General features: G+C 39.8%; 1 protein-coding gene across 1 annotated transcript in view; it reads right to left on the reverse strand.

Annotated features, from left to right (window-relative positions):
• Nucleotides 1–24,949, reverse strand: part of PCDH15 (protocadherin related 15) — a 1,670,337-nt gene that overhangs the window by 570,136 nt on the left and 1,075,252 nt on the right. The window contains exon 20 of the mRNA XM_077454160.1: nt 24,260–24,388. Within this exon, the coding sequence (XP_077310286.1) occupies nt 24,260–24,388 (129 nt within the window). The remainder of the gene's footprint in view (nt 1–24,259; nt 24,389–24,949) is intronic.

Below are 24,949 nucleotides of genomic sequence, written 5' to 3' on the forward strand. Positions count from 1 at the left end.
ATTGGTATTTTTTTAGATACTTACAGTTGCGGCATGCCTTTCTCTCTCAGTTCGGTCCTGGGGTTCTGCGGGTGGAAGTCTCGCCTTTGGAGACTGTGCTGCGGACAGAGGACCTGAAGAAGCCTCTCTCCGTTGTGTACAGCATGCTGTTCCCGGACAGGCCGAAACCTGTCCAAAACTGTAGAGATGTTTGGAGTGCTTTGATACCTGACTTTGGAGGGGAGGATTGGGACGACATGTGGGGACACCCGTTTCAGACCTTAGTATCAGCCAGAGACAGACTTATTCAGTTTAAAATTCTACATAGAGTATACTATACCCCAGCCAGACTGGCTAGGATTTACGGTACCGGCGCGGGGGGATGCTGGCGCTGCACGGCTGACCGAGCTGACTTTGACCATGTGTTTTGGCAGTGCCCGCGGATTGAGGAGTTCTGGGAGGGAGTGACTCAGGTTATACAATCTGTCCTTTCGGTGCCGATTCCAGTCACGGTTGCGGTATGTTTGCTCGGACTGGTGGAGGAGTTGGCACCTCGAAGGGCGCAGAGGACTCTGATTTCTCTGGCACTGTTTTATGCACGTAAAGCTATCCTGCTGTGTTGGAAGAAGCCCGAACCTCCTACGGTTTCTTATTGGAAAGGTTTGATTAATAATGCTTTGCCGTTATACAAAGCCACCTATCTTAGCAGAGGGTGCCCTAACAAATTTGAGAGGGTGTGGCGGTGCTGGCTTGATGCCGCAGATACTGTGAATTAATCGCTAGGCGTGGGGTTTTCTCCTTAAGGTTGGGGTGAGGGGCGGGGCAGAGAGGTGCTTTCCTTTGGATTGGTTATATCCCCATTTCAAGTAGTTTGTTACTCAGATACAGTACAGGCCATGTGTTTCTTTATGAGTGGTACTGTCGGTGTTTATAGACTGAACTAGGAGGCAGAATGGAGGGCTGCACAGAAGGGAGCTTGGTTGGGTGGGGGGAGGGTGGAAGGGAGGGGGGGGGGGGTTTGGGGAGGTTGTTGGGACCGTTGGGTATGTTTATCTGTTGTTAATGTATTGAAAACTTTCAATAAAAATAAATTAAAAAAAAAAAAAAAAAAAAAAAAATTAAAAGGTAAAATACAAAAGACATTTTTTTTTAAACTCGCCCCGTCTCGCCAAGCTCGTGTGCAGAAGCGAACGCATACGTGAGTAGCGCCCGCATATGAAAATGGTGTTCAAACCCCACATGTGAGGTATCACCAATATCGGTAGAGTGAGAGCAATAATTATAGTCCTAAAGCTCCTCTGTAACTCAAAACATGCAACATGTATCATTTATTAAACATCGCCTATGGAGATTTTTACGGGTATAAGTTTGTCACCATTCCACGAGCGGACACAACTTTGAAGTGTGACATGTTAGGTATCAATTTACTCAGCATAACATTATGCTGAGTAAAAATTGTGATAACTTTACTGTTGTCTTATTTTTTAATTAAAAAAGTGAGCTTGTGAGACCGCTGCGTAAGTACGGTGTATCAGAAAGTATTGCAACGACCGCCATTTTATTCTCTAGTGTGTTAGAAGAAAAATGTATAATGTTTGGGGGTCTTAAGTAATTTTCTAGCAAACTTGTAAACAACAAATCTCAAAAAGAGGCTTGGTTCTTACGTGATTAAAGTATTCATGTGTTCCTTTCCATTACATATCCTGAAAAATAAAGAGGACTATTCCTCATTTCAGGACAGTGGAGTCATGCAAATACGTAACCACTGTGTACAATGCATATATATCCTAATAATATACAGTTGTTAAAGTTTTTGGTCATCATCCCTGCAGTATATGATGGAAACTATGGCTTTTATGGAGTATAGTTACATAGTCAGGTTGAAAAAAGACACAAGTCCATGAAGTCAACTGATAAAAGAAAAAACAATCATACAATCCCATATACACAATCATATACCCACAGTTGATCTAGAGAAAGGTGAAAGCACAGAATGATCCAATTTGCTACAGCAGGGGAAAAAAATACTCCCTGATCCCTCGAGAGGCAATTGGATATTCTCTGGATCAACTGTACTTATAAATGTTAGTACCCAAATATTATGTACATTTAGGAAAGAATCCAGGCCTATTTTAAAGCAATCTACTGAGCTGGCCAGAACCAGCTCTTGAGGGAGTCTATTCCACATTTTCAGGGCTCTTACTGTGAAGAAACCTTTTCATATTTGGAGAAGAAATCTCTTTTTCTCTAGATGTAAAGCGTGCCCCCTTGTCCTCTGTGATGACCCCTAAAGTCAATAACGCAACACCAAGTTCACCATATGGACCCCTTATGTATTTGTACATGTTGATCTTACCCCCCCCCCCAGCTACTCTTCTCAAGAGAGAATAAATTCAGTTCCTGTAATCTTTCCTCATAGCTGAGCTCCTCCATGACTCTTATCAGTATGGTTGCCCTTCTCTGCACTTTTGACAGTTCCCAGATATCCTTTTCTGGTGATCTGGTGCCCAGAACTTAACTGCATACTCCATATGAGGTCTTACTAATGATTTGTACAGGGAGAGAATGATATTTTTCTCTCTGGAGTTCATTCCTCTCTTAATACAAGAAAGGCTTTTGCTCAGTTTGGAAATCACAGCTTGGCATTGCACGCTATTATAAAACTTATGATCTACCAAAACCCTCAGATCCTTCTCCATTATTGATTCCCCCAGTTTCACCCCCCCCCCCCCCCCCCATCATGAGTAATGCATGCTGCCTATTCTTAGCCCTAAAGTGCAAAACTTTACATTTATCAACATTGAACCTCATTCTCATAAACAAGAGAAAAAGAGTAAGAGGACTAGATGGTGAACTGCAACATAAACTAATCACTAAAAGAGAAGGGTTGAAGGAATTAATAGAATTAGAAACAAGGGAAATTTATAATAAAATAGCAAAAGAAAGATATCTTTGGGGGAATAAAAATAGTAAATGTCTAGCCAGAATATTAAGGAAAAAAAGATCTATAAATTATATAGAGAAAATTTTAGATAGAGCAGGGATCCCGATATATAATACTAAAGATATTGCGTAAGTATTTCAAGAATATTACAAGCAGCTGTACTCAGTGAAGCGATCACAACTGGGACAAGTGGAGATTAACAGAAGAGAAAAAATTAAGGAGTATGTGAGTCAGGCTAAAGTCCCTACTCTGTCTGAAGACTGAAGAGTCAGTGCAGGAATTAGAGAAGCCAATAACAGTACAAGAGATAAATCAGGCAGGGGATCAGTAGGAGGTAATGGGATCAGTAGGAGGAAAAAGCCCAGGACCAGATGGCTTTATAATCAAATATTTTAAAAAATGTAGAGAAATCTTAGCCCTGAAACTCTGTGCATACTTTAATGAGCTAGGAAAGGGGTATGAGTTAAATAAAGAAGCCCTGAGAGCGACAATTACAACTGTATTGAAAGAAGGTAAAGAAAATACAATCTGCTCTAATTATAGACCGATATTGTTAATGAATATAGATACACAACTGTTTTCTAAGGTAGTGGCAACTAGGATAAAAAAGCGAATGCAGTCGGATCAGTCCGGCTTTGTAGAGGGGAGAGAATGTAAGGACAATGGGGGAAGAACGCTGCTCCTTCTCCAGAAGATGAAGGAGAGTGGAATCCCCAGTCTACTCCTTTCGATTGACGCAGAAAAGGCATTAGATCGTGTAGACTGGGGATTCATGATTGGTACTCTGGAGACAATGGGCTTTGGCCCTAGAGTACTGGAGTGGTTTGAGGTACTTTATAGAAATCCAACTGCGGTGATAAGGGTTAATGGAGTACTGTCTCCCCCTTTTGAAATGTTCAATGGAACAAGACAGGGGTGCCCGTTGTCTCCTCTCCTATTCGTCTTGACACTATAACCCTTATTGATGACAGTAAGGAATAACCCCGATATAGGAGGGGCTAGAGTAGGTGAGGAGATACACAAACGAGCTGAATTCGCAGATGATGTGTTATTTTATGTCTCAGAACCCCTGAATCTCTATGCCTAATCTATTGAAGGTTTTAAAAGAGTATAGAGAGTTATCTAACTTTAAGATCAACATAGGAAAGTCAGAAATATTGAATATCAATATACCCTCAAAGGAAGAGCAGAGTCTCCGAGCGGAATTCCCTTTCTCACGGAAAAGTACAGGAGTAAAATATCTAGGAATTAAGATAACATCATCTCTTGAAGAGATATATCAGGCAAATTATAGTCTGCTATTAGATGAGCTTAAAGAAGAAATAAGGAGAATAATGATGAAACCCCTGTCCTGGTTCGGCAGAATAAATGCCTTAAAAATGATAATTTTTACCTAGAATACTGTACAAATTCCAGATGCTCCCGATTTATATTCCCCAAGTGTATTTTACAAATTTTAATTTCAAAATTTATTTGGAAAAATATGAAACCTAGGATATCCCTAAATATGTTGCAAAAGGATAAAGATCAGGGAGGAGTAAATGTGCCAGATTTTAAAAAATATTACAAAGCTGTGATATTAACCAGAGTTGTAGAATGGATGAGGCAGAGTAGTAAAAAAAGGTGGGTGGGAATAGAACATTGTATGGCAGAAACAAATTTGGGGAAAAGTATTTGGTTACCACCACAATATCGAGCACTAGGACGAAATACACTCATAGTCACTATTAATGCAATTAGGATTTGGGATGAAATGCACAAACAATAAATGGAAATATAACTTGCCACTGACACATTTAAAAGAGAATGATCTCTTTTAACCAGGTAAAAGGGAATGGGGAGGGAATTGGATAAAAGAGGAAAATGTTCAACTTAGACACATAGTACAGGGAAGGAAAACAATTGCACAAGAAAAGTTAAAGAGAGAGAAAGAAATGTTTGAATTAAATGAGTGGAGATACCTCCAGCTCAGACATCTGGTTTCGGCCTTCCTGGGCCCCCTGAGAGGGGGAGAAGAACTTACCGCCCTGGAGTGTATATGTGATGGAAGAACAGCACGGATAGGGACCTCTCAGATATATAAGATCTTGGTGCGGGAGGATGAGCTGGAGGTACCCTCATACATAAAAAAATGGGAGAGGGAAATAGGTCCACAGGGGGAGAAACAAGAGATAGGGAAAATATTGAAAATGGCACACAGCTCTTCAGTTAATATAGGGATGATGCAAACAAACTATAAGTGTTTGGTGAGATGGTACAGGACACCAGACATCTTAACAAAATATCAAAAGGGGCAATCTGGGGATTGTTGGAGGAGATGTGGGCAGATTGGATCTATGGCCCACGTATGGTGGAATTGCCCAAAGATCAAAAGATACTGGGAGGAAATATTAAAATATGTAAAAGAGATAACTAACGTGCAAGTCTACAAAAATCCATGGGTCTGCCTGTTCCATGGGACAGACTTACCCTTAAAAGAATATAAAACGTCTCTGATACCTCAACTATTAAATATAGCTAAGAGTATGATCCCAAAAAAATGGAGAGAAGTGGAAGGACCTAAGATAAAAGAATGGTTTGAGAAAATAGAGTACGTTTAGGATGGAATATTTTGATAGGGAGGAAGAAGGGAACAGAGAACCCCAGAGAAAATGGGAAAGATGGAAAATCTTTAAGTCAAGGAAGAAATATAGCGAGGTATATGGGTTGCAGGAATAATTTAAAAAAAAGGGAGGGGAGGGGGGAAAGGAGGGACTAGAGTCATAAAGTAATAGATAAACAGATAATAGGAAACAAATAGACAGAACATGTATGGATGAGCGAGAAGCTAGGGGTAATAGGTAAAGAACATTTTGGTATTGCCCCATGGGTGCTATGTCTTGTTGTTATATATGCTCCATTATGATTCTGTCTCAATTTTTTTCGTTTTGTAATGATGAAACTTGGAAATAAAGAATAATAAAAAAAAATTGAACCTAATTTGCCACTTAGCTGCTCAATTAAACAGTGCATTAAGGTCAGCTTGTAAGTTGGAGACATCCTGTAAGCATGTTATTCTACTGAATAGTTTTATGTCATCTGCAATAACTGAAATTATACTTTCAATCCAAGACCCTATATCATGTTTAAAGCTATTAAAAAGTAAGGGTCTCAACACTGAACTTCGGGGTACATCACTGATAATCTTAGACCATTCAGAGTAAAGCCGCGTACACACGGGCAGACTGTCTGTCCAACTTAGTCCGCTGAAACACATTTCAGCGGACAGTCCGCTCGTGTGTGGGCTTCAGCTGACTTTTTCAGCGGACAGTCTGGCGGACTAAGTCTTTCGGAATTTCCGTAATACAGTCCGTCCAACTTTGGTTTCAGCGGACAGTCCGCTCGTGAGTAGGCAAGTTGGACGGACTAAGTATGGCGCATGCTCAGAAAGGATTTACACGGCGAAAGGTTGCATTGCAGTGTATTGGACTTCGTATTTCTAGTCCCGTCGTACGTGCTGTACACGTCATCGCGCAAGCTTTCAACGGACTGTTTGTTCATCATGTGTGGTCAAGTCCGTTCATTCGAAAGTAGGACGGACTGTCTGTCGGATAGTCTGACGGACTTAGTTGGCCAGACAGTCCGCCCGTGTGTACGCGGCTTAAGAATCATTAATCACTACGCTCTGAATTCTGTCTTTTAGCCAGTTTCCTATCCATTTACAAACAGATCTTTCCAAGCCTGTAGACTTTACCTTACACATTAGCCGTATGTGGGGAACTGTGTCAAGCGCTTTTGCAAAATCCAAGTATACCATGTCCACTGCCACCCCTCTGTCCAAGGTGTTACTTACCTCCTCATAAAAATAAATCAGATTTATTTGACAACTTCTGTCTTTCATGAATTTATGCTGTCTGTTGCGTAAAACATTTTTCCAGAAAGAACTCATCTATGTGGCCTTTTATTAAACTCTTCAATATCTTCCTGACTATAGAAGTTAAACTAACAGGTCTATAGTTACTTGGTAAAGCTCCTTTTTTAAATATAGGCACCACATTGGCACTACGCCAATCCAGTGGTACTATTCCAGTGATTAAAGAGTCCCTAAGTTCCTAAAAATTAGAAACAACTGCTTTGAAATTACAGAGTTCAATTATTTTAGTAGGCATGGGTGGATGCCATCTCTAAAAATGTAAGGACCATATCACTGTCGAGCTGTTGTGGATCATCTGGGGCTGTGTCAATACCATTCCCATTATGTACATTATCTCCCCCATGTTCCTTTGTATACAAAGAGCTAAAGAAAATATTTAATACATTTACCTTCTCTTTTTCCCCAGTCACCCACTCTAGATTATTTTTTAAAGGGCCTACATGCTCAGACCTGACCTTTTTATTATTAAAATATATTTGAACATTTTTTGATGGTTTGTCCTACTATCTTTTGCAATCTGTTGTTCATTTAGAATTTTTGCATCTTTGATTTCCTTTTTACATATTTTGTTCTTTGTAACATTTAAATGATGATATTGTTCCTTCATTTCTATATTTTTTAAAGGCTCGTTTCTTATTATTTAGAGCTTTTTTTTTTTTTTTTTTTTTTAACTTTGGCCATGAACAGCATAGGTTTTATTTGTAGCCTTTTAAACTTATTGTCCATGGGAATATACTTTGCAGTAAGGCTTGGAACCCAAGGAGACAGTATAACTACACAGGTTATGATGAGAAGAAGCAAAAACTAGCAAAAACGACCCTAGTTGAATTAGTGCAAAGCACAGTAAAACCTTGTGAAAACAGAAGGTATTTATAAACCTCATTCCATCACAAATGCCAAATATAAGGGGAGTGTTCCTCATTTGTTGACAGTGGGTGTGAACATGCAAATCAGTGCTTTATGAACCATCAGTCAGATGCATGCTCAGAACCATACTCTATCAATAGCCAGGAACCCCAAGTTATTCAAATTGCAAGACCGACAGTTCTCGAAAGGTCTTGCAATGGGACTCTCAGGGATTCCATCTCTAATGTCCTCGACATGTTCTTTGATATGTTGCCAAAGGCATTGCATCCTCCCATGAGGAGATATACAATGCTCTTAGTTTGACAATTTGTGAAATGTTTGGGTCTAATGGTGGTGGATCAAATCAATATGGGATCCTTAGATACACATATATAGTGACAAAAACCACACTAGCCACACCTGTAGGTCTGCACAGGCCAGGTCCCACATGGATCAGAACCCCCAGTTCTTTCAAAAAGACTGGATGTGAGAATGTCTTTGGTTGAACAATTTCTGTTAAAAGTGATTCGTGGAGTAAGGTCAACAAAGCACTTGATGGTTTTGTCCTCCATCAGCAAGTGCCAATGTTCCCCTAGGACACTCATTACGTAGTTGAGGATTGGTCTAATCTTTACCTCCTCTGGACGGTATTTCCCCTGGGAGAGTAGTAATTCCCACAGGCTCTCTAATGCCCTTTTATAGGCTAACTTCAATGTGAAATGGAGATTCAAATCATTAATGTGTAGTCTGTTCACAAATTCCAAAAGCACATCCCTGGGGCTATTCCAAAAGATGAGGATGTCATTGAGGTACCTCCGCCACAGAGAAATGTGGTGGCAGTACATTGACAAGTCCTCAGCTCCAAAAATGGCCAGTTCCCACTCCCCCAGATAGGAGGGGGCACAACTGGGCCCCATAGCCAAGCCCTGCACCTGGAGGTAGTGGGAACAGTTAAAAAATAAACGCATTGTGCGTCAAAATAAATTTCAATAGTTCCAAAATAAACATATTGTATTCCTGATGGATACTGCTCCTCTCATCCAAAAAGGATCTCACAACCGATAACCCAAGGTGATGGGGAATGCTGGAATAAAAGTCCCCAATATCAATAAATAGCAAAAAATTACTGGTGTCTACATGGAGGCCATCAAGGATATTCAGTAAGTGTATGGTATCCTTGAGGTAATGGGCAGGCTTTCAACATGTGGTTGTAAATAATCATCCACAACAATGCTAGCTCTGGAAGACATATTCCCTATCCCAAACACAATAGGGCATTCAGAAGAATTGGTTAAAATTTTATGAACCTTGGGGAGAGCATAAAAAGTGTATAAGGATGGGTGTTTGATAATCAAGTTGTCCCTAGTGTCTTTGGTAATAATGCCATGGTAGAATGCCAAATTGACCAAACTAAAAAACATATCCTGGAATTGGATAGTCTGCCCATTGAGCTCTGACATCACTTCCAGTCAGAACACCTGATGTCACTTCCGCTTCCTGGGTGGAAGTGAAGGAAAACATGGCATTGAGTCTGATGTGGTTTAGACAAACACCTATGCAGGTGTATTTGGGTGTCATTTTGGCACCTTTATTATTCATTCGATTTTTGTATTGGCCAACTGAGAAAGGGCCCATCCAGTACCCCAGTGACCATCCCCCTTTTTGGATCCATTAAGGGCAGATCTGTGTGGGGGTTGCTGTGCTGGACTAGTGGGCTCTCGGGAGACCCAGATACACACCTCCTGTGGAGCCTCGTTGATGCCTTGGTTATTAGTGCAGATTTGTCCATACATGAAGACCAGATATTCATTTGAGTGCTTCCTGTTTTGGGTGAGATGTACATTGTTTACTTGGCTCAATGTTGATTGTATGACTTTTTTGGTGAGGGTATATTTCCTTTAAACCTCTCTCAACTGTGGTCTGTAAGTGCATCAATTTTGATTGATATTACATCTAGATGTGCACTCCTAGCTCGCTTTTCACCCACTATAGCGTGAACCAATGTATTTTTTGCCACCCCTCTATGCAGGGGAGTGCAGAAGTATTCATGTACTTTGATCATCTTAAGTGCCATTGGTAACATGGCTATATGGCTAGTGAAATGGGAACCCTGGTGTATTATTGATATATCTTCTTGATTTATTCTCATTTGGTGTGTATTTTATCATAGTCTACACCATGCATGTTGACCAAGTTTCATATATGCTCCATATCAGTGAGGTGGAGTGTCGTCTCTTTTCTTGGTCTCCCCTTAGCCTGAACATATTCAATTATATAGGTATGCTATTGTGGAGTGATGTTTTAAATGTGGGTTGGATGGTCAGGGTTTTTTTTTTGTTTTTTTTGTTTTTTTTTGTTTTTTTTCTTCTGCTTGTGTGGGGACAGTTTATTGTGTGTGTGTGTGTGTATACAGTATCTCACAAAAGTGAGTACACCCCTCACATTTTTTAAAATATTTTATTATATCTTTTCATGTGACAACACTATCATGTTTGCTTTGTTGATTATGTTTTGCTTAACTACTTCCCACCTGGCCAATGTATATATACAGCCGGGTGGGAGCCTTCTCCTTCTGACTGGATGTTCCTGAATGTCCTTCAGATGGAGGGGGATTACACATGCGCGTGCCCATGCAGCAGCGTGATCCCGATGCGCTCATGTCACCCGACATGGCTCTGTGATTGGCCCTCCTGATCACATGACGGCCGTGTCCAATCACAGCCATCATGTGATGTAAACAAACAGACGGTTGATAGGCAATCGGCTCTCCTCTCCTCACACAGAAGTCGTCGCTGAGCAGAGGGGAGTGGATCGCTGCAGCTGGCTGGTGATCAGTGAGTATGAGCTGTTTTTTACAGCTTTTTACTCACTGATCACCAACTTAGTGTTAAACACATGTAAACACACGTCCCCACACATGTCCCCAAAACACATGTCCCCAAATATTTAAAAAAATGTCCCCCACATATGTCCCACTAAAATCACATGTCCCAATCATTATCTGCACACGTCATCTGTCCATGATCACCCTTCACACATCTTTACATAATCATTTGTGTACATATGTCCATGATCACACAAACCATTATACACTTAACGGAATTTTTTTTACCAAAAACATGTAGCAGAATCAATTTTGGCTTAAATTTATGACAAAATTCTATTTTATTAGATTTCTTAAAATAGAAAGAAAATATTGTTTTTTTTTCCAAATTTCTGCAATTTTTTCGCTTATATCTCAAAAAATAAAAAAACTGAGTTTTGAATAAATACCACCAAAATAAAGCTCTACTTGTGCAAACAAAATGCTAAAACTTTCATTTGGGTACAGCGTAGCATGACAGCGCAATTGTCATTGAAAGTGCAAGAGCGCTGAAAGCTGAAAATCGGGCTGGGAAGGAAGGGGGCGAAAGTGCCCTGTATTGTAGTGGTTAAAGATATTATTTATCCTATAGACTATCCTCCTGAAGAAGCGGTTTGCCGCGAAACCAGTTAAGGAATTTTGTATACCCCTCTTCAACAGAAAACTCTACGGGGAAACCCAACAGCAGCATTGTTTAATTGTGGTATATACACTTTTATAGGTTTATTGTTTGTATGTATACACTGTCTGTCTTCATTAAATATTATATATTTTTTATTTCTTTAACTTGTTATTCATTACAGAGTACAGAGATAGTCCATTCAAACTCAAGGCCTAGTAGATGTGGATGTTTAGGAGTCAGCATCAGCAACTTCCCAGACACTCCCACATCTTAGCATTCTACAATTACTAATTTGGATGATGGTACTTCTATTACTTTGATGTATGTCCTATATGAACCTGAGGCTATACTCACCATTTGGTCATGTGACAACACTGAAGAAATTATACTTTGCTACAATGTAAAGTAGTGAGTGCACAGCTTGAATAACTGTAAATTTGCTGTCACCTCAAAACAACACAACAACAACATAACACAGCCATTAATGTCTAAACTGCTGGCAGCAAAAGTGAGTACACCCCTAAGTGAAAATGTCCAAGTTGGGCCTAATTAGCCACTTTCCCTTCCCAGTGTCATGTGATTCATTAGTGTTACAAGGTCCCAGGTGTGAATGGGGAGCAGGTGTGTTAAATTTGATGTTATCACTCTCACTCTCTCATACTGGTCACTGGAAGTTCAACATGGCACCTCATGGCAAAGAACTCTCTGATGATCTGAAAAAAAGAATTGCTGCTCTACATAAAGATGGCCTAGGCTATAAGAGTGCCAAGACTTTTAACTTACAGCAGTTAAACGGGACAGGTTCCACTCAGAACAGGCCTCACCATGGTCGACCAAAGAAGCTGAGTGCACATGCTCAGCATCATATCCAGAGGTTGTCTTTGGGAAATAGATGTATAAGTGCTGCCAGCATTGCTACATAGGTTGAAGGGGTGGGGTGTCAGACTGTCAGTGCTCAGACCATATGCTGCACACTGCATCAAATTGAATGCATGGCTAATGTCCCACAAGGATGATGCACAAGAAAGCCTGCAAACAGTTTGCTGAAGACAAGCAGACTAAGGACCTGGATTACTGGAACCATGTCCTGTGTTCTGATGAGACCAAGATAAACGTATTTGGTTCAGATGGTGTCACGCGTGTGTGGCGGCAACCAGGTGAGGAGTATAAAGACAAGTGTGTCTTGCCTACTGTTAAGCATGGTGGTGGGAGTGTTATAGTGTGGGGCTGCATGAGTGCTGCCGGCATGAGGGAGCTTCATTTTATTGAGGGAACCATGAATGCCAACATGTACTGTGACATACTGAAGCAGAGTACGATCCCCTCCCTTTGCAGACTGAGCCGCACCGCAGTATTCCAACATGATAACAACCCCAAACACACCTCCAAGACAACCACTGCCTAGCTAAAGAAGCTGAGGGTAAGGGTGATGGACTGACTAAGCATGTCTTTAGACCTAAACCTTATTGAGCATCTGTGGGACATCCTCAAATGGAAGGTAGAGGAGTGCAAGGTCTCTAAACATCCACCAGCTCCGTGATTTCATCATGGAGGAGTGGAAGAGGACTCAAATTGGATCCTCTGAAGCACTGGTGAACTCCATACCCAAGAGGGTTAAGGCAGTGGAAGCCACACAAAATATTGACACTTTGGGCCCAATTTGGACATTTTCACTTAGGGGTGAACTCACTTTTGTTGCCAGTGGTTTAGACATGAATGGCTGTGTGTTGAGATATTTTGAGGAGACAATAAATTGACACGTTATACAAGCTGTACACTCAATACTTTACATTGTAGCAAAGTGTCATTTTTTCAGTGTTGTCACATGAAAGGATATAATAAAATATTTACAAAAATGTGAGGGGTGTACTCACTTTATATGTGTGATTGTATGTTAATATGAAATGACTGTCTTGTTTGTATATATACCAGATGTTTTTGATCCGATCCACATATGGAGGATTAAGTCTTGAAGAAGCGGTAATGCCCATGAAACATGTTGACAGATCCCGTACAAGTCATGTGATATCATATCTGTTACTTTTGTGATGTGTTCTCTACATATAGTTGGTCTTTAGGTGCCCCCTTTGCCTCTTTTTTATGAACAATATTAATAAACTTTTTATCTTTATAATTATGATTGGTGTACATATATGTTTTATTTCAACCATGGGGCTACCATTTAAAAGCCCATCTTCTACGATACCTTTCCTTTTCTTAATTATGTCGAGCTGGTATCCCCTAGGTGTGGAACATGGGTTTCCCTCTCTATTAGGCCCTCTAACAAATTTTTATCTATTGGCAAATACTTTATCAATTTGATTAGGAAATGATAGTATGGGCTTCCATTGTTAGATTATGTTCGACAATTAAAACAGGCAATAAAATGCATGGTCATAGATGGTGCAAATTTATTTTCTGTCAGCACGGCTAGAACAACCCTGCTCGGTATCTGTCAATGTTTAGCCAGTGTCAGCACTGTCTGTGTTGATGGGGGAATGGTGCAACAGTGATTATTGCTAGCAGTTATAGCAGCCGCTGGCGATAATGGCACGTAAAATCCATCAGGCTGGGTGTACCCAAGTTGATAGATCAATCAACTTGGTACATTCAGCCTGTTCATACACTGTTCAAGCAGTCTATGGCCGGCATAGGGGGGCCTGGCATTTTGCTGAATTTTAGATGACATGGTGTTTGAATTCAGGATGAATAATACTAATGACTGGTAAGTATAAATGCTTCATTAATCTTATCTCATATTATCAGTACTGACGTTACTGATAATTGTACATCTTATTAAAATGACTTATGTGAATTAATATTGCAAATTTATGTAAATTGTATTCATTTGCAAATGCAAGACTTTTGCTTTGGAGCTATATTTCTTAGTAATTGCTATTTTAGATGGAGTCTTTGTAAAACTTCAGAGACCAAAAGTCATTTTAAGCAATCTGCCAAATTATTATGTGATGCAAATGCACCCTGAATGCAAGACAATGAATCTATCAGGTTGTTTGTAAGCATTATATAAAAAAACATGAAAAAAAACATTAATGCAGAGTTAAAAGAGAATTATAATGACTCATTTTTTTCCTGGACTTTATTAATTATTCTACTTACCTCATAAATTTTGAGGTCATCGTGTAATGGTAAAGCTACATTTAGCATGTTTTATTTTTATATATATTTTTTTGTAATAAAAGCAATGTTCTCATTGAGTTGTTTGGTACTAAAAAGAGGTGACCTATTTTATTGAGAGACAAAAATGTAATTATTTTATGCAATTAAAATCTTTCATAACTTTTTGCAAGCTTATAGCCTAACTCCCTCCATACGTGCAACCGGTCCTTCACAGCCTCCTCTCAAAGGCACTCTGGCCTGCAGTTGCATACTTACCTCCTCACATTAATTTTATGCAATGATACCCTGGGATTCCCCTCAGCCCAGAGCATCAGGAGGAGGAGACCTTCAGATTGAGATGTATGGTAAGTAACACAGGCTCTTCCTCTATCCCTAGAGTTGACAAGCATTCACTCTTGCATCCTAATCTTCGGTTTTAATAACACAACAAAAATTCTACATCATTTTGTTATACTGTATGGCACCAATATGAAACATGGTGGGTGCACTTGTCACCAGGAAAGGAAGGTACAGACATCAGTAAAACACTGGTGGTAGTTCTAGCAATGGCTATACTAAAAAAAGGGTTTTTGTTTTGGTCTCTATTGGAGATGTGGTGTATTTATTACATGTAATATTAATTGTATTAATATGTTTTTCAAGCTAAAATGCTAACTAGCCACAAAGGATACAAATACATTTTGTGTATGAAATGCCTCTGCAAACTTTGTAAAAGGTTACAAATAAGGGAATCCAAACAGCAGAGCAAGACAGATAGACAGAAAATTAAGTCCATTGTAGAAAAGTATCGGCATGTCTTAACTTTTGGATCCCATCATAAGTCCCTTTGTGCCAAATACCAATACCAAGATCTCTTTGTGACCAGCTAGTCTCTAGTGAATTCAAAACATTCGGGTGGTCTGTCTTCGTGGTGGTCTATCTTCCTCTTTGTGAGTGTGCATGTTTTTACGTGGGCAAAACAAGAATTTTGGCAAAGAGCCTATCGCCATCTCGCATTTATTAGGACATGCAACCCCAGTTTGCCTCTTGATCGTGTCCATACTGATTGGAACAGGACTCTTCCCTCCAAATGCCACCCAACCACTTGGTTTTACTGGGTCACAAAAAAGAAGTAGGGATAGGGGAAAACACTGCGCTAAAATCAAATATACATAAAGAAGCACAGCAGCCAACTGCGCTAAGATCAAATATACGTAAAAAAGTACAGCAGCCAACACTCAAACAAACAAAGTTCAACAAACAGAAATAAAAAATAGTGTAGCGCTTCTAAGGTGAAAAATATGTTGAAAGAATGCTCCTATAGCAAAGAACATATAGATGTGTAAATTAACAAAATAAACTCCGAAGAAATGGATGTAAGCTTCCGTGGAAGGACCGGCACAATGGTAGTCAGACCGTATCACAATACGAGGCAAATCTCATTAAACGGACATGTCCTTGTACAACAGCTTGTCTGGAAACATTGGGAAAGAATAGATGGATACTTCTTACCAGATCTGTTGGACTCACACAGTCATATGACGGTTGAGTCAATAAGGCTTGGGGTCACAATCTAGAACCGAGGAGTGGATCAAAGTGGGTTCATCAGCCTGGTGGAGAGACTTCAAAAGACCGTATATCCAAATGATGAATCTCACCGATGGAACTTCGGAATGGTTAAGAAATCCAACTCAGGTATAGCTCACTGCACTCCGATACTCCAAATACCCCAAATGGAGGGGAAGATATTTAAAGGGTTTAAACCAAAAAAAGAAAAAAGAAAGAAGAAAGAAAAAGCTCCACATGGTGCGGGTCAGGCGATAAAAAATGGTAATTTATTAAAAGTCAAAAGGGTAACAAATGACTTGATCACAAAGCAATGCCCCTGTTGAAGACATATGTGTCGAAACGCGTCGGGCTAGCTGTTGGCACCCCACATTGCTTTTACTTTAATTTTTACCTTATTGCTTTGTGATCACTAAGTCATTTGTTACCCTTTTGACTTTTAATAAATTACCATTTTTTATCGCCTGACCCGCACCATGTGGAGCTTTTTCTTTCTTTTTTCCTTTTTTTGGTTTAAACCCTTTAAATATCTTCCCCTCCATTTGGGGTATTTGGAGTATCGGAGTGCAGTGAGCTATACCTGAGTTGGATTTCTTAACCATTCCGAAGTTCCATCGGTGAGATTCATCATTTGGATATACAGTCTTTTGAAGTCTCTCCACCAGGCTGATGAACCCACTTTGATCCACTCCTCGGTTCTAGATTGTGACCCCAAGCCTTATTGACTCAACCGTCATATGACTGTGTGAGTCCAACAGATCTGGTAAGAAGTATCCATCTATTCTTTCCCAATGTTTCCAGACAAGCTGTTGTACAAGGACATGTCCGTTTAATGAGATTTGCCTCGTATTGTGATACGGTCTGACTACCATTGTGCCGGTCCTTCCACGGAAGCTTACATCCATTTCTTCGGACTTTATTTTGTTAATTTACACATCTATATGTTCTTTGCTATAGGAGCATTCTTTCAACATATTTTTCACCTTAGAAGCGCTACACTATTTTTTATTTCTGTTTACTGGGTCAGTCTCATTCAGACCCTTTCTGGAGGGTTTCACTTCGGGGGGGGGGGGGTCTGAATGGGAACTACCTGATCCCACCTAAACAAACATAAGCATTGAATGGTGGCTCCCCATGTCCGTATTACATTCTGGCTATGGGTCTTATATTTAACTAGCTATTGGGTTTTAGCCCTTGTACACACGGTCACACACTGCGACAACAAAATCCGTCGGATTTTGTCTGGAACTTGTGTTGCATACACACGGTCGGACAAAGTTGTCGGAAAATCCGATCATACATAACGTGACGACGTTATTTCATTACGACGGGACTACGTTCAGGCTAGTAGCCAATAGCTTTGGTCTAGGAATTTAATCTGAGCATGCGTGGCACTTTGTCCAATCGGAATTCTCTACACACAATCGGACAAAGTCCGATCGGATCATGTTGTCAGAAAGTTTTATAGCCCAGCTCTAAAACTTTGTCCGTCGGATATTCCGACAGAAACAGTCCGATGGAGCCCACACACAGTCAGATTATCCAACAGTACGGTCCAATCGGACATTTTCCGTTGGAATGTCCTACCGTGTGTACAAGGGCTTATACTTATAACTGGCTTCTCTTGCTTCTTTGCTTCTTCCTGATAGTCCGTTTGGACTTCTGTGATAAATTGTTATGCCCTGTTACCAACATGCCATGATTATAACAACATCTTTGCTATTGTGTTATTTCTGTTAATTCTGTTTATTTATGTGATAATTTATTTTTTACAGTTATAGTTATTTTCTTTATAACTATTTAATTGGTCTGTCACCCTGGGTTATTATTAACAACAACATATGTCTGTATATATTTTTCTTTTATTTTAATCCCTGTGTACTTCTGTCCAATCTTTTCTTTTTGATGTATACCAATGGATATGTGTCCACCTTTGGCTGTCTCACTTGCCTCCTGGCCGGTAAGCTGTCATCTGTTCCTTGCGCATGTCCTTTTGGTTCCCCCACTTAGCACATGGGGGCCACTCAAGTAGCTCTGATGTGGGTGGCCTTTGTTTACATTGGAGCCACATGACCGGACATTTTCTGGATCACGTGGCCCTTGATTGTGCACCACAGGAGGGTGACGCAGGATGACGCAGCTTGCACATCACGTCTGGCTCTCCTAGCCAGTACCCCTGTCGTGATTATGTCACGTCCGGGCCAACGCTTGCTGCTGTTGCCCCGGCCACTTCCATCCCCATTGCCCTGCGTGCTTGAAGGTGCTGTCCACGTGTCGTTGTCTTGGGGGACGCCCCACTGGCTCCGCCCCTTTGTGTGTGTGCTTTATTGGCCCTTGGCAATAAATCACACACATAAAATGTGTGTGTATCCCAGCCATTTCCTCATGCTGCTTTGGAGGACATTGTTCAGCTCTCGTTAACCACACATCATGTAAATTAGTATTTGCTGTGATCTAGTCTTTAATCTGAGGCTGCTTCTACTAATACTCTCTTTAGGGGATGTGAGTGCTGTTGGCACTTGCTCCTTCTTTCTTCCCCCCAATGGATTGTAGATTCCAGTGTCTGAACATTATAATAAAATACTCCTCTGACTTTTATTCAGCCACATAGCTCTATCCAGCATTTTTTTCTCAACATTTTTGTTTCTATACTAGATTGTAGGCCTTCTGTTCAGCCATCTTCTGGCTTTTTCAAGTTCCTTGGCATATTGGTGCCGCAAGCGGAGTGGGGAACGAGGGGGGATTCATTCCCCCGCATCGCTGGACCCTGGGACAGGTAAGTGTTCGATTATTAAAAGTCAGCAGCTGCAGTATTTGTAGCTGCTGACTTTTCATTTTTTTTTTTTAAGGGCACCCCACTTTAATCTCACCCATTTATCAGGCCGACTACACAATTCTTTAGCAAGATTCGTAAACATTGTCCCCTCTCGACTATAGCAGGCCCAATGTCTCCAATAAGACTAAACCCTGACTTCCCCCAGGCATAATTTATGACTTTTTAACACAGCACTGGTCAGAGGAAAAGGTCTTTGCCCATCACTTCTTTGACCGAGGTAAACCCTATACTACACCTCTCCTCTCAACACGGTTTGACAAACCCCCGATATTGCCATGGACGTACATGTTGATTACACATTTTCTCGGAACATTAGACAGGAAATCTTAATGTTCTAGACAGCTTTGTCTTTTGAACACCTTTGTACTCAGACGTCCCCCCAAACAAACCTGATTTCCGCCACACATTCCCTTCTTTTTATGGACTGCCATCCCAATAACTCTACAATGTGTGACTTATGGGATAGAGACTTGTCACTATCTTTAATATAGGAAGAGTGGGGTAAAATTTAGCCCGACATCCACAAAGGGTCCATTAATGTATCAACTCAGGAAAACAGATACAAAATCCAATCCCGCTGGTACCGTACACCTACTTTATTACACAAATTTAACCCAGGAATTTCAGCTGATTGCTGGAGATGCAATACACACCTGGCACATTAATCCACATTTGGTGGGAATGCCCACATATACAAACTTTCTGGAAAGAAGTACACCATATAACTTCCCTTGTCACTTCTTGCAACTTGGAAAGGTCACCAGCTCAATTTCTCTTAAACCACTCAAACCTATCACATTGCACCTATCACAAATCACTGGCGATGCACATGATAAATGCTAAAAAACAGTTTATACCTATACATTGGAAGTCCCAAACCATCCCATCGATTCAAGAATGGTTCTGTAGAATCAAAAAGATTGCTGAGCTAGAGGAGCTGACCCACATAGTTTGAGACTCCCCCAGCAAATTCGTCATTAAATGCAAAATTACCAATACACAAAGCCACGCTTAGGTCAGCAATCGCGGTGGCTGCCTCCCCTGAAATAAAGCTCCCCTAGAAGAGCTCCTAGGGTCTGTGGATTTGGGAGTATTTTGCATGGATAGAAACCTATTTTGTATGAGTTTGTTTGTGTGCGCTGGGATGTTCTTGAGATGTTATAGGAGAGTGGGGTATAATGTACATGAGTTGTGTAGCTAATGACGTCCTGTTAAGGTCATTGGTTGTGAAAAGGTGGGTGGGAAGGAGTGTGGAAGGGGAGGGAAAGTGGGAACTTAAGTGTAAAGGGAATGGGCTATGCATGAGGGTGATGAGGGGTTTTAGTGGTAAGAGAAGGAACTAACGGGGGATAGGGGGGCATTGAAAGAGGGGGGAGAAAATAAGGTGTTTCTAAGTGTAAGGTTGACTGTCTCTTGCGTCCCTCCTCCTGGGGGTGAACCTCCTAAATTCTGTTGGATATCATGGAGTTTTGAGGAGAGGGTGGTCCTTTAATCGTGAGTATTTTAGATTTCAAGTTCAGGCCATGATGGTGTAATGAAGGAATTACAATTTTCTGATTTAGGTGCGTTTAGTAATCAATTTTGGTGATTTGGGGAGTTTAGAAGGGAGTATTCAGCCGTGGTCTGGTGTTTCCAGCAAGTCCATTTAATGACCAAACTGTACAAAAAATGGGGTCAGTGGCGCTACCTATAATATGGGCATATGTGTTAGTTCCCACCGAGCATACCTTAAATGTATACCCTAGGATTTTCATGCAACACCCCTATATATACTCTCAATAAAGGGGGTAACAAGGCTGTGTGGTGGGCCCCCCAGACAGCTCAGTGTCCAACTCTCTCCTATTAGGAGTGACTATAGTGGTGCTATGTGAATATAAGTATGTGTTAATTCTCTGTAACAGTGTGACAGTTTAGGAGATTTTATAACAATATCAAATTTACAATGTTACAAAAGTAAGAATAGTGCAAAAAAATAAAAATAAATGTGATATAATGTGCATATGAAAAACAATAAATCCAAAAATCAAATCCCAATAAAAATGTAAAATCAAGTGAAGTAAAGAAATGATCAGAAAATCAATAAATCAATAGAAAAAACACAAGTAAAGAAACACACACCCCTAACCAGGGCAAGCTATATGTGACATAAAAGTGATACATAATATGGCCAACCTTCTGTTCTCGACGGAACCATGCACACTACGTCAATTCTGGGAACTCGATCGAGTGGAACGCAGCTGGAACGCACGCCGCTCGTTCACTGATCCTGTTCTCTCATTGATACTATTAACCCGGATGGGTATGTGTTTTACATAGCTTGGAGACTTTTCGTTTATATATTTTGGATACATTGTTTACTGGCTAGTACAGTGACTTTGCGGTCACATGTAGCTGGATGGACTTTGGTGTAATTGACTTTATGGGTTTTATTTTTGTTTTTATTTTTTAATAAATGGAAGCTGATTTTTTAAATTACTACACTATGGGAGCCATCCTTTGTTTTCTACGAGAATTAGACCTGGATACATCTGGCATATACAAAAAAGGGGACGCCCTGTATATTATAGAATTCTTGGAGTTGTGCAGAGCGGAGCCTGAAACTGAGGGAGCCAGGCTGGTCCAGCCCGAGGGTGTGGAACTATATGCACACTACCCCTGCAGGGGTGCGAGGATTCGGTGAGTAGGGACCCTTGAGGGGTAGCACTTACCTGGAGATACTACAAGCACAAAAGTCACTTTTTATAATTTTTCTGGTAATTTTGCACACTCATTTATAAAAAGTTTTTATGGACAATTTTTCATTTATATATATATTATATATTTTCTATAACCTTTTTCTTCATACACTAATACATTTTCACGGACATTATTATTTTCAGTCTTTTACGTGTGTATGCAAGTAAGTCACCGTATAGGTTGGCCATATTATATCACTTTCATGTTGCATATAGCTTGCCCTGGTTAGGGGTGTGTGTTTCTTTACTTGTGTTTTTTCTATTGATGTATTGATTGATTTTCTGATCATTTGATTACTTCACTTGATTTTTAATTTTTATTGGGATTAGATTTTTTGGATTTTTTGTTTTTCATATGCACTAACACACATTATATCACATGTCATTTTTTGTGCACTGTTCTTACGTTTGTAACATTGTACATTTGATATTGTTATGAACTCTCCTAAATAGGTTATGGAGAATTAACACTCTCCTCACAACTCCATGATATCCAACAGACTTTAAGAGGTTCCCCCCAGGAGAAGGGACACAAGAGACGGTCAACCTTACACTTAGAAGCACTAACCTTGTAGTTAGTGTTGTTCTCCCCTCTCTTTCAATGCCCCCCATCTCCCGTTAGTTCCTTCTCTTGCCACTAAAACCCCTCATCACCCTCATACATAGCCCCATTCCTCTTACACTTAAGTTCCCACTTTCCCTCCCCTTCCACACTCCTTCCCACCCACCTTTTCACAACCAATGACCTTAACAGGACGTCATTAGCTACACAACTCATGTACATTATACCCCACTCTCCTATAACTCTCAAGAACATCCCAGTGCACACAAACAAACGCATACAAAATAGGTTGCTATCCATGCAAAGTACCCCCAAATCCACAGACCCTACCTTGAACAATACAATGGCAGCATAAAAAAATTGCCAAAAACTTATGGATTTGATTTAATAAAATAGGATTACTCTAATTAGATTGCTTAGACGTTTTGATATTCTACATCAAGGTTTATGTAGGCTCTTTGGGACACTGATTTTACCTTTGCCCATTACACTTATTGCTCAATATACTGTGTATGTTCGATGTACCTATACAATACCACATGTTAACTTGTCTGACTAAACAAATACAAACTTTTTGAATAAAAAAAAATATTGGGATCCACCCAGATGTTTAACCAGCAGCCAACCCAGCTGGCTCAGTCTCTCAGTGAACTGCTGAGAGCCTGAGCCAGTCACTCTTGCCCATCATCCTGATTACTGGAGGGACAGACCACAGAGTGGTAACTGACAGTCACCACTCTGTGTTCTGAGTGGACCTGAATACTGAGAGATCAGCAGTCTTTGATCACTTAGTTCTTGGTGTAGAGCTGGCTAGGGACAGCTGTAGCTCTTATATGTCGTACAGCCATCTGAGGGCGTATGTATATTTGTGTCTTTAGTATAGTATAGTCTCTCTTAATCTGACCAGTAAACTGTATTGTAGGTTCTCAATGATACAATTAGAAACTATGGAAAAGTTTTCATCCCAACCTTATCCCTTCCGTTTGCAATAAGTCTTAGTGCTTTATTGTCTTTAAATCAAGGTTACGAAGGCCTGTATGAAACCATAGTTCTGTTTTTTGCTAGAGCATGTTTTTGCATACTAGTTGTCATTAGGAAATTGGTACAGAGCAAGAAGGCATATGCATACATTACGGATTTCCTAAAACTACCAACCTTTCATATTTCCATCAATAGCTTCATTTTTTTTTATTTAAGGTACTAAGTTTTATTAAGGCATTACTTTTTAAGCATTATTTTGCTAATGTAGTACAAGTAAAAACCAAGTACAGATGTGAAGTGGGCAATCTAGAATAAAATAAATAAGACTGCTTAACACCACTTTTTCATTACATAAATACTTATACTCTGAACAGCCGACTAAATATTGTACTGATGCATACAGTATGCATTTGGAATGCAGGCATTTTTTATTACCTCTCCTCGAGACTGAGAATGCTATATACACCCAACATATCAGCAATGCAATTCACTTTAGCAAGCACAAACTGTTTGCTACACCACACTGTAGTCCCATCCGCTAGTTTGTATATAGAATTTATTATAGATATGCATACAACCCATTTGCTATGCACTATGCATCAATCTTTTATAGGCAATCGAATAAGAAATATTATATTTATAAAATGTATACATTTTATAAATATTATATTTTTTCTTTCATTGCCTATAAAATCCCACATTTCTTGAGGTTTATTCTATATACTATTTAAGTGATGATGGCAGAATACATGTGTGGCTACATGAATCATTACATTTCAAGTTTCTAGAACCTAAGTTCGCCTACTAGCTGATTAAGATTTATTGATACTTTATTTGTATTACTGTATACTTATTTGTTGAAATGTTTTTTAAAAATCAAAAGCTCTTCTTGGTTATGTAGTTTACTGTGGCTTTGGAAACAATTTCAGCACACCATAAGAAATAAATAGAAGAGAAAAATAAATAAATAATTCAACAAAGATACATAAATGGAAACAAAATGATGTTCTCGTAGTCTACGTGCAGTCAACATCCTGCACTTTAGAACTATATTGTATTTACCTTAAAGCTAGAATTGTCTGCAATAACAAAAGAATGTTTAATATCAATTCAGCATTAATGTTCATATAGCTTGAAGCTTTTATATTCTTAAATAAAATTTTCTACAAATGTAGCTGCTGTCAGAATTCAAGTAAATGGAAAGAAGCACGAAGGTAAGATAAAAAAAAAACAAGATGAAAGCCTGAATTATTTCTGTCTAGAGAAGACTAATTAAATAATGGTGCACTCACTCTGACTTGACCCACAAAAGCATTCACTTCTTCCTCTTGGACAGAGAGATTTCTAGGCAAGTAAAGATCAAAGATGGGGTTGTTGTCATTCACATCCGTCACCAGCACATTAACAGTAGCAGTTGATGTCTGAAAGAAATTTATGTTAGTTTTAGTGCTTGCAGTACATATTTCACACAGCTCAAAATGGATTGCTGAGATGCACTTTGTTTACAGTTTTTTTTTTTGTAAAGTGGACTTTATTTGCCATCACATCAGTGTTTGAAGCCTCTCTTGCAATAAAGTACCTTTAAAAGCTGTCATACAACCTGTCAGTCAATGAACTAATGTATTTGACAGACATGATAAAATCCTAATACAGTAGTTGCTCGATCGACAAAGCACATGTGTATTGACTCTTGAAGCAGAAATAAGCATGATGGGGGCAACCAGCATTTTCAATAAAGTCCACCAGGTTCATAGTTTTCTTGTTATACCCATTTAGCAGACCCTGATTACATTGTGTATATGCACAATTGAGTGACGTTATTTCTGGCTCTATTCATGGCATCCATAATGCGCATACACCACAGTCAGTGTAGAGATTAAAGCATTGCTAGCAGGTATGTAAAGGGTTTTTGTTTTTTGGAAAAGGACCCTACTTGCTGGCAAATTTTAGTTTTTTAGCATTACGTCTACTGGACATCAGTA

This window comes from Lithobates pipiens, unplaced genomic scaffold (genome assembly GCF_037356315.1).
Source record: "Lithobates pipiens isolate NorthernLeopardFrog02 unplaced genomic scaffold, aLitPip1_a1.2 Scaffold_25, whole genome shotgun sequence".
NCBI lineage: Eukaryota > Metazoa > Chordata > Amphibia > Anura > Ranidae > Lithobates > Lithobates pipiens.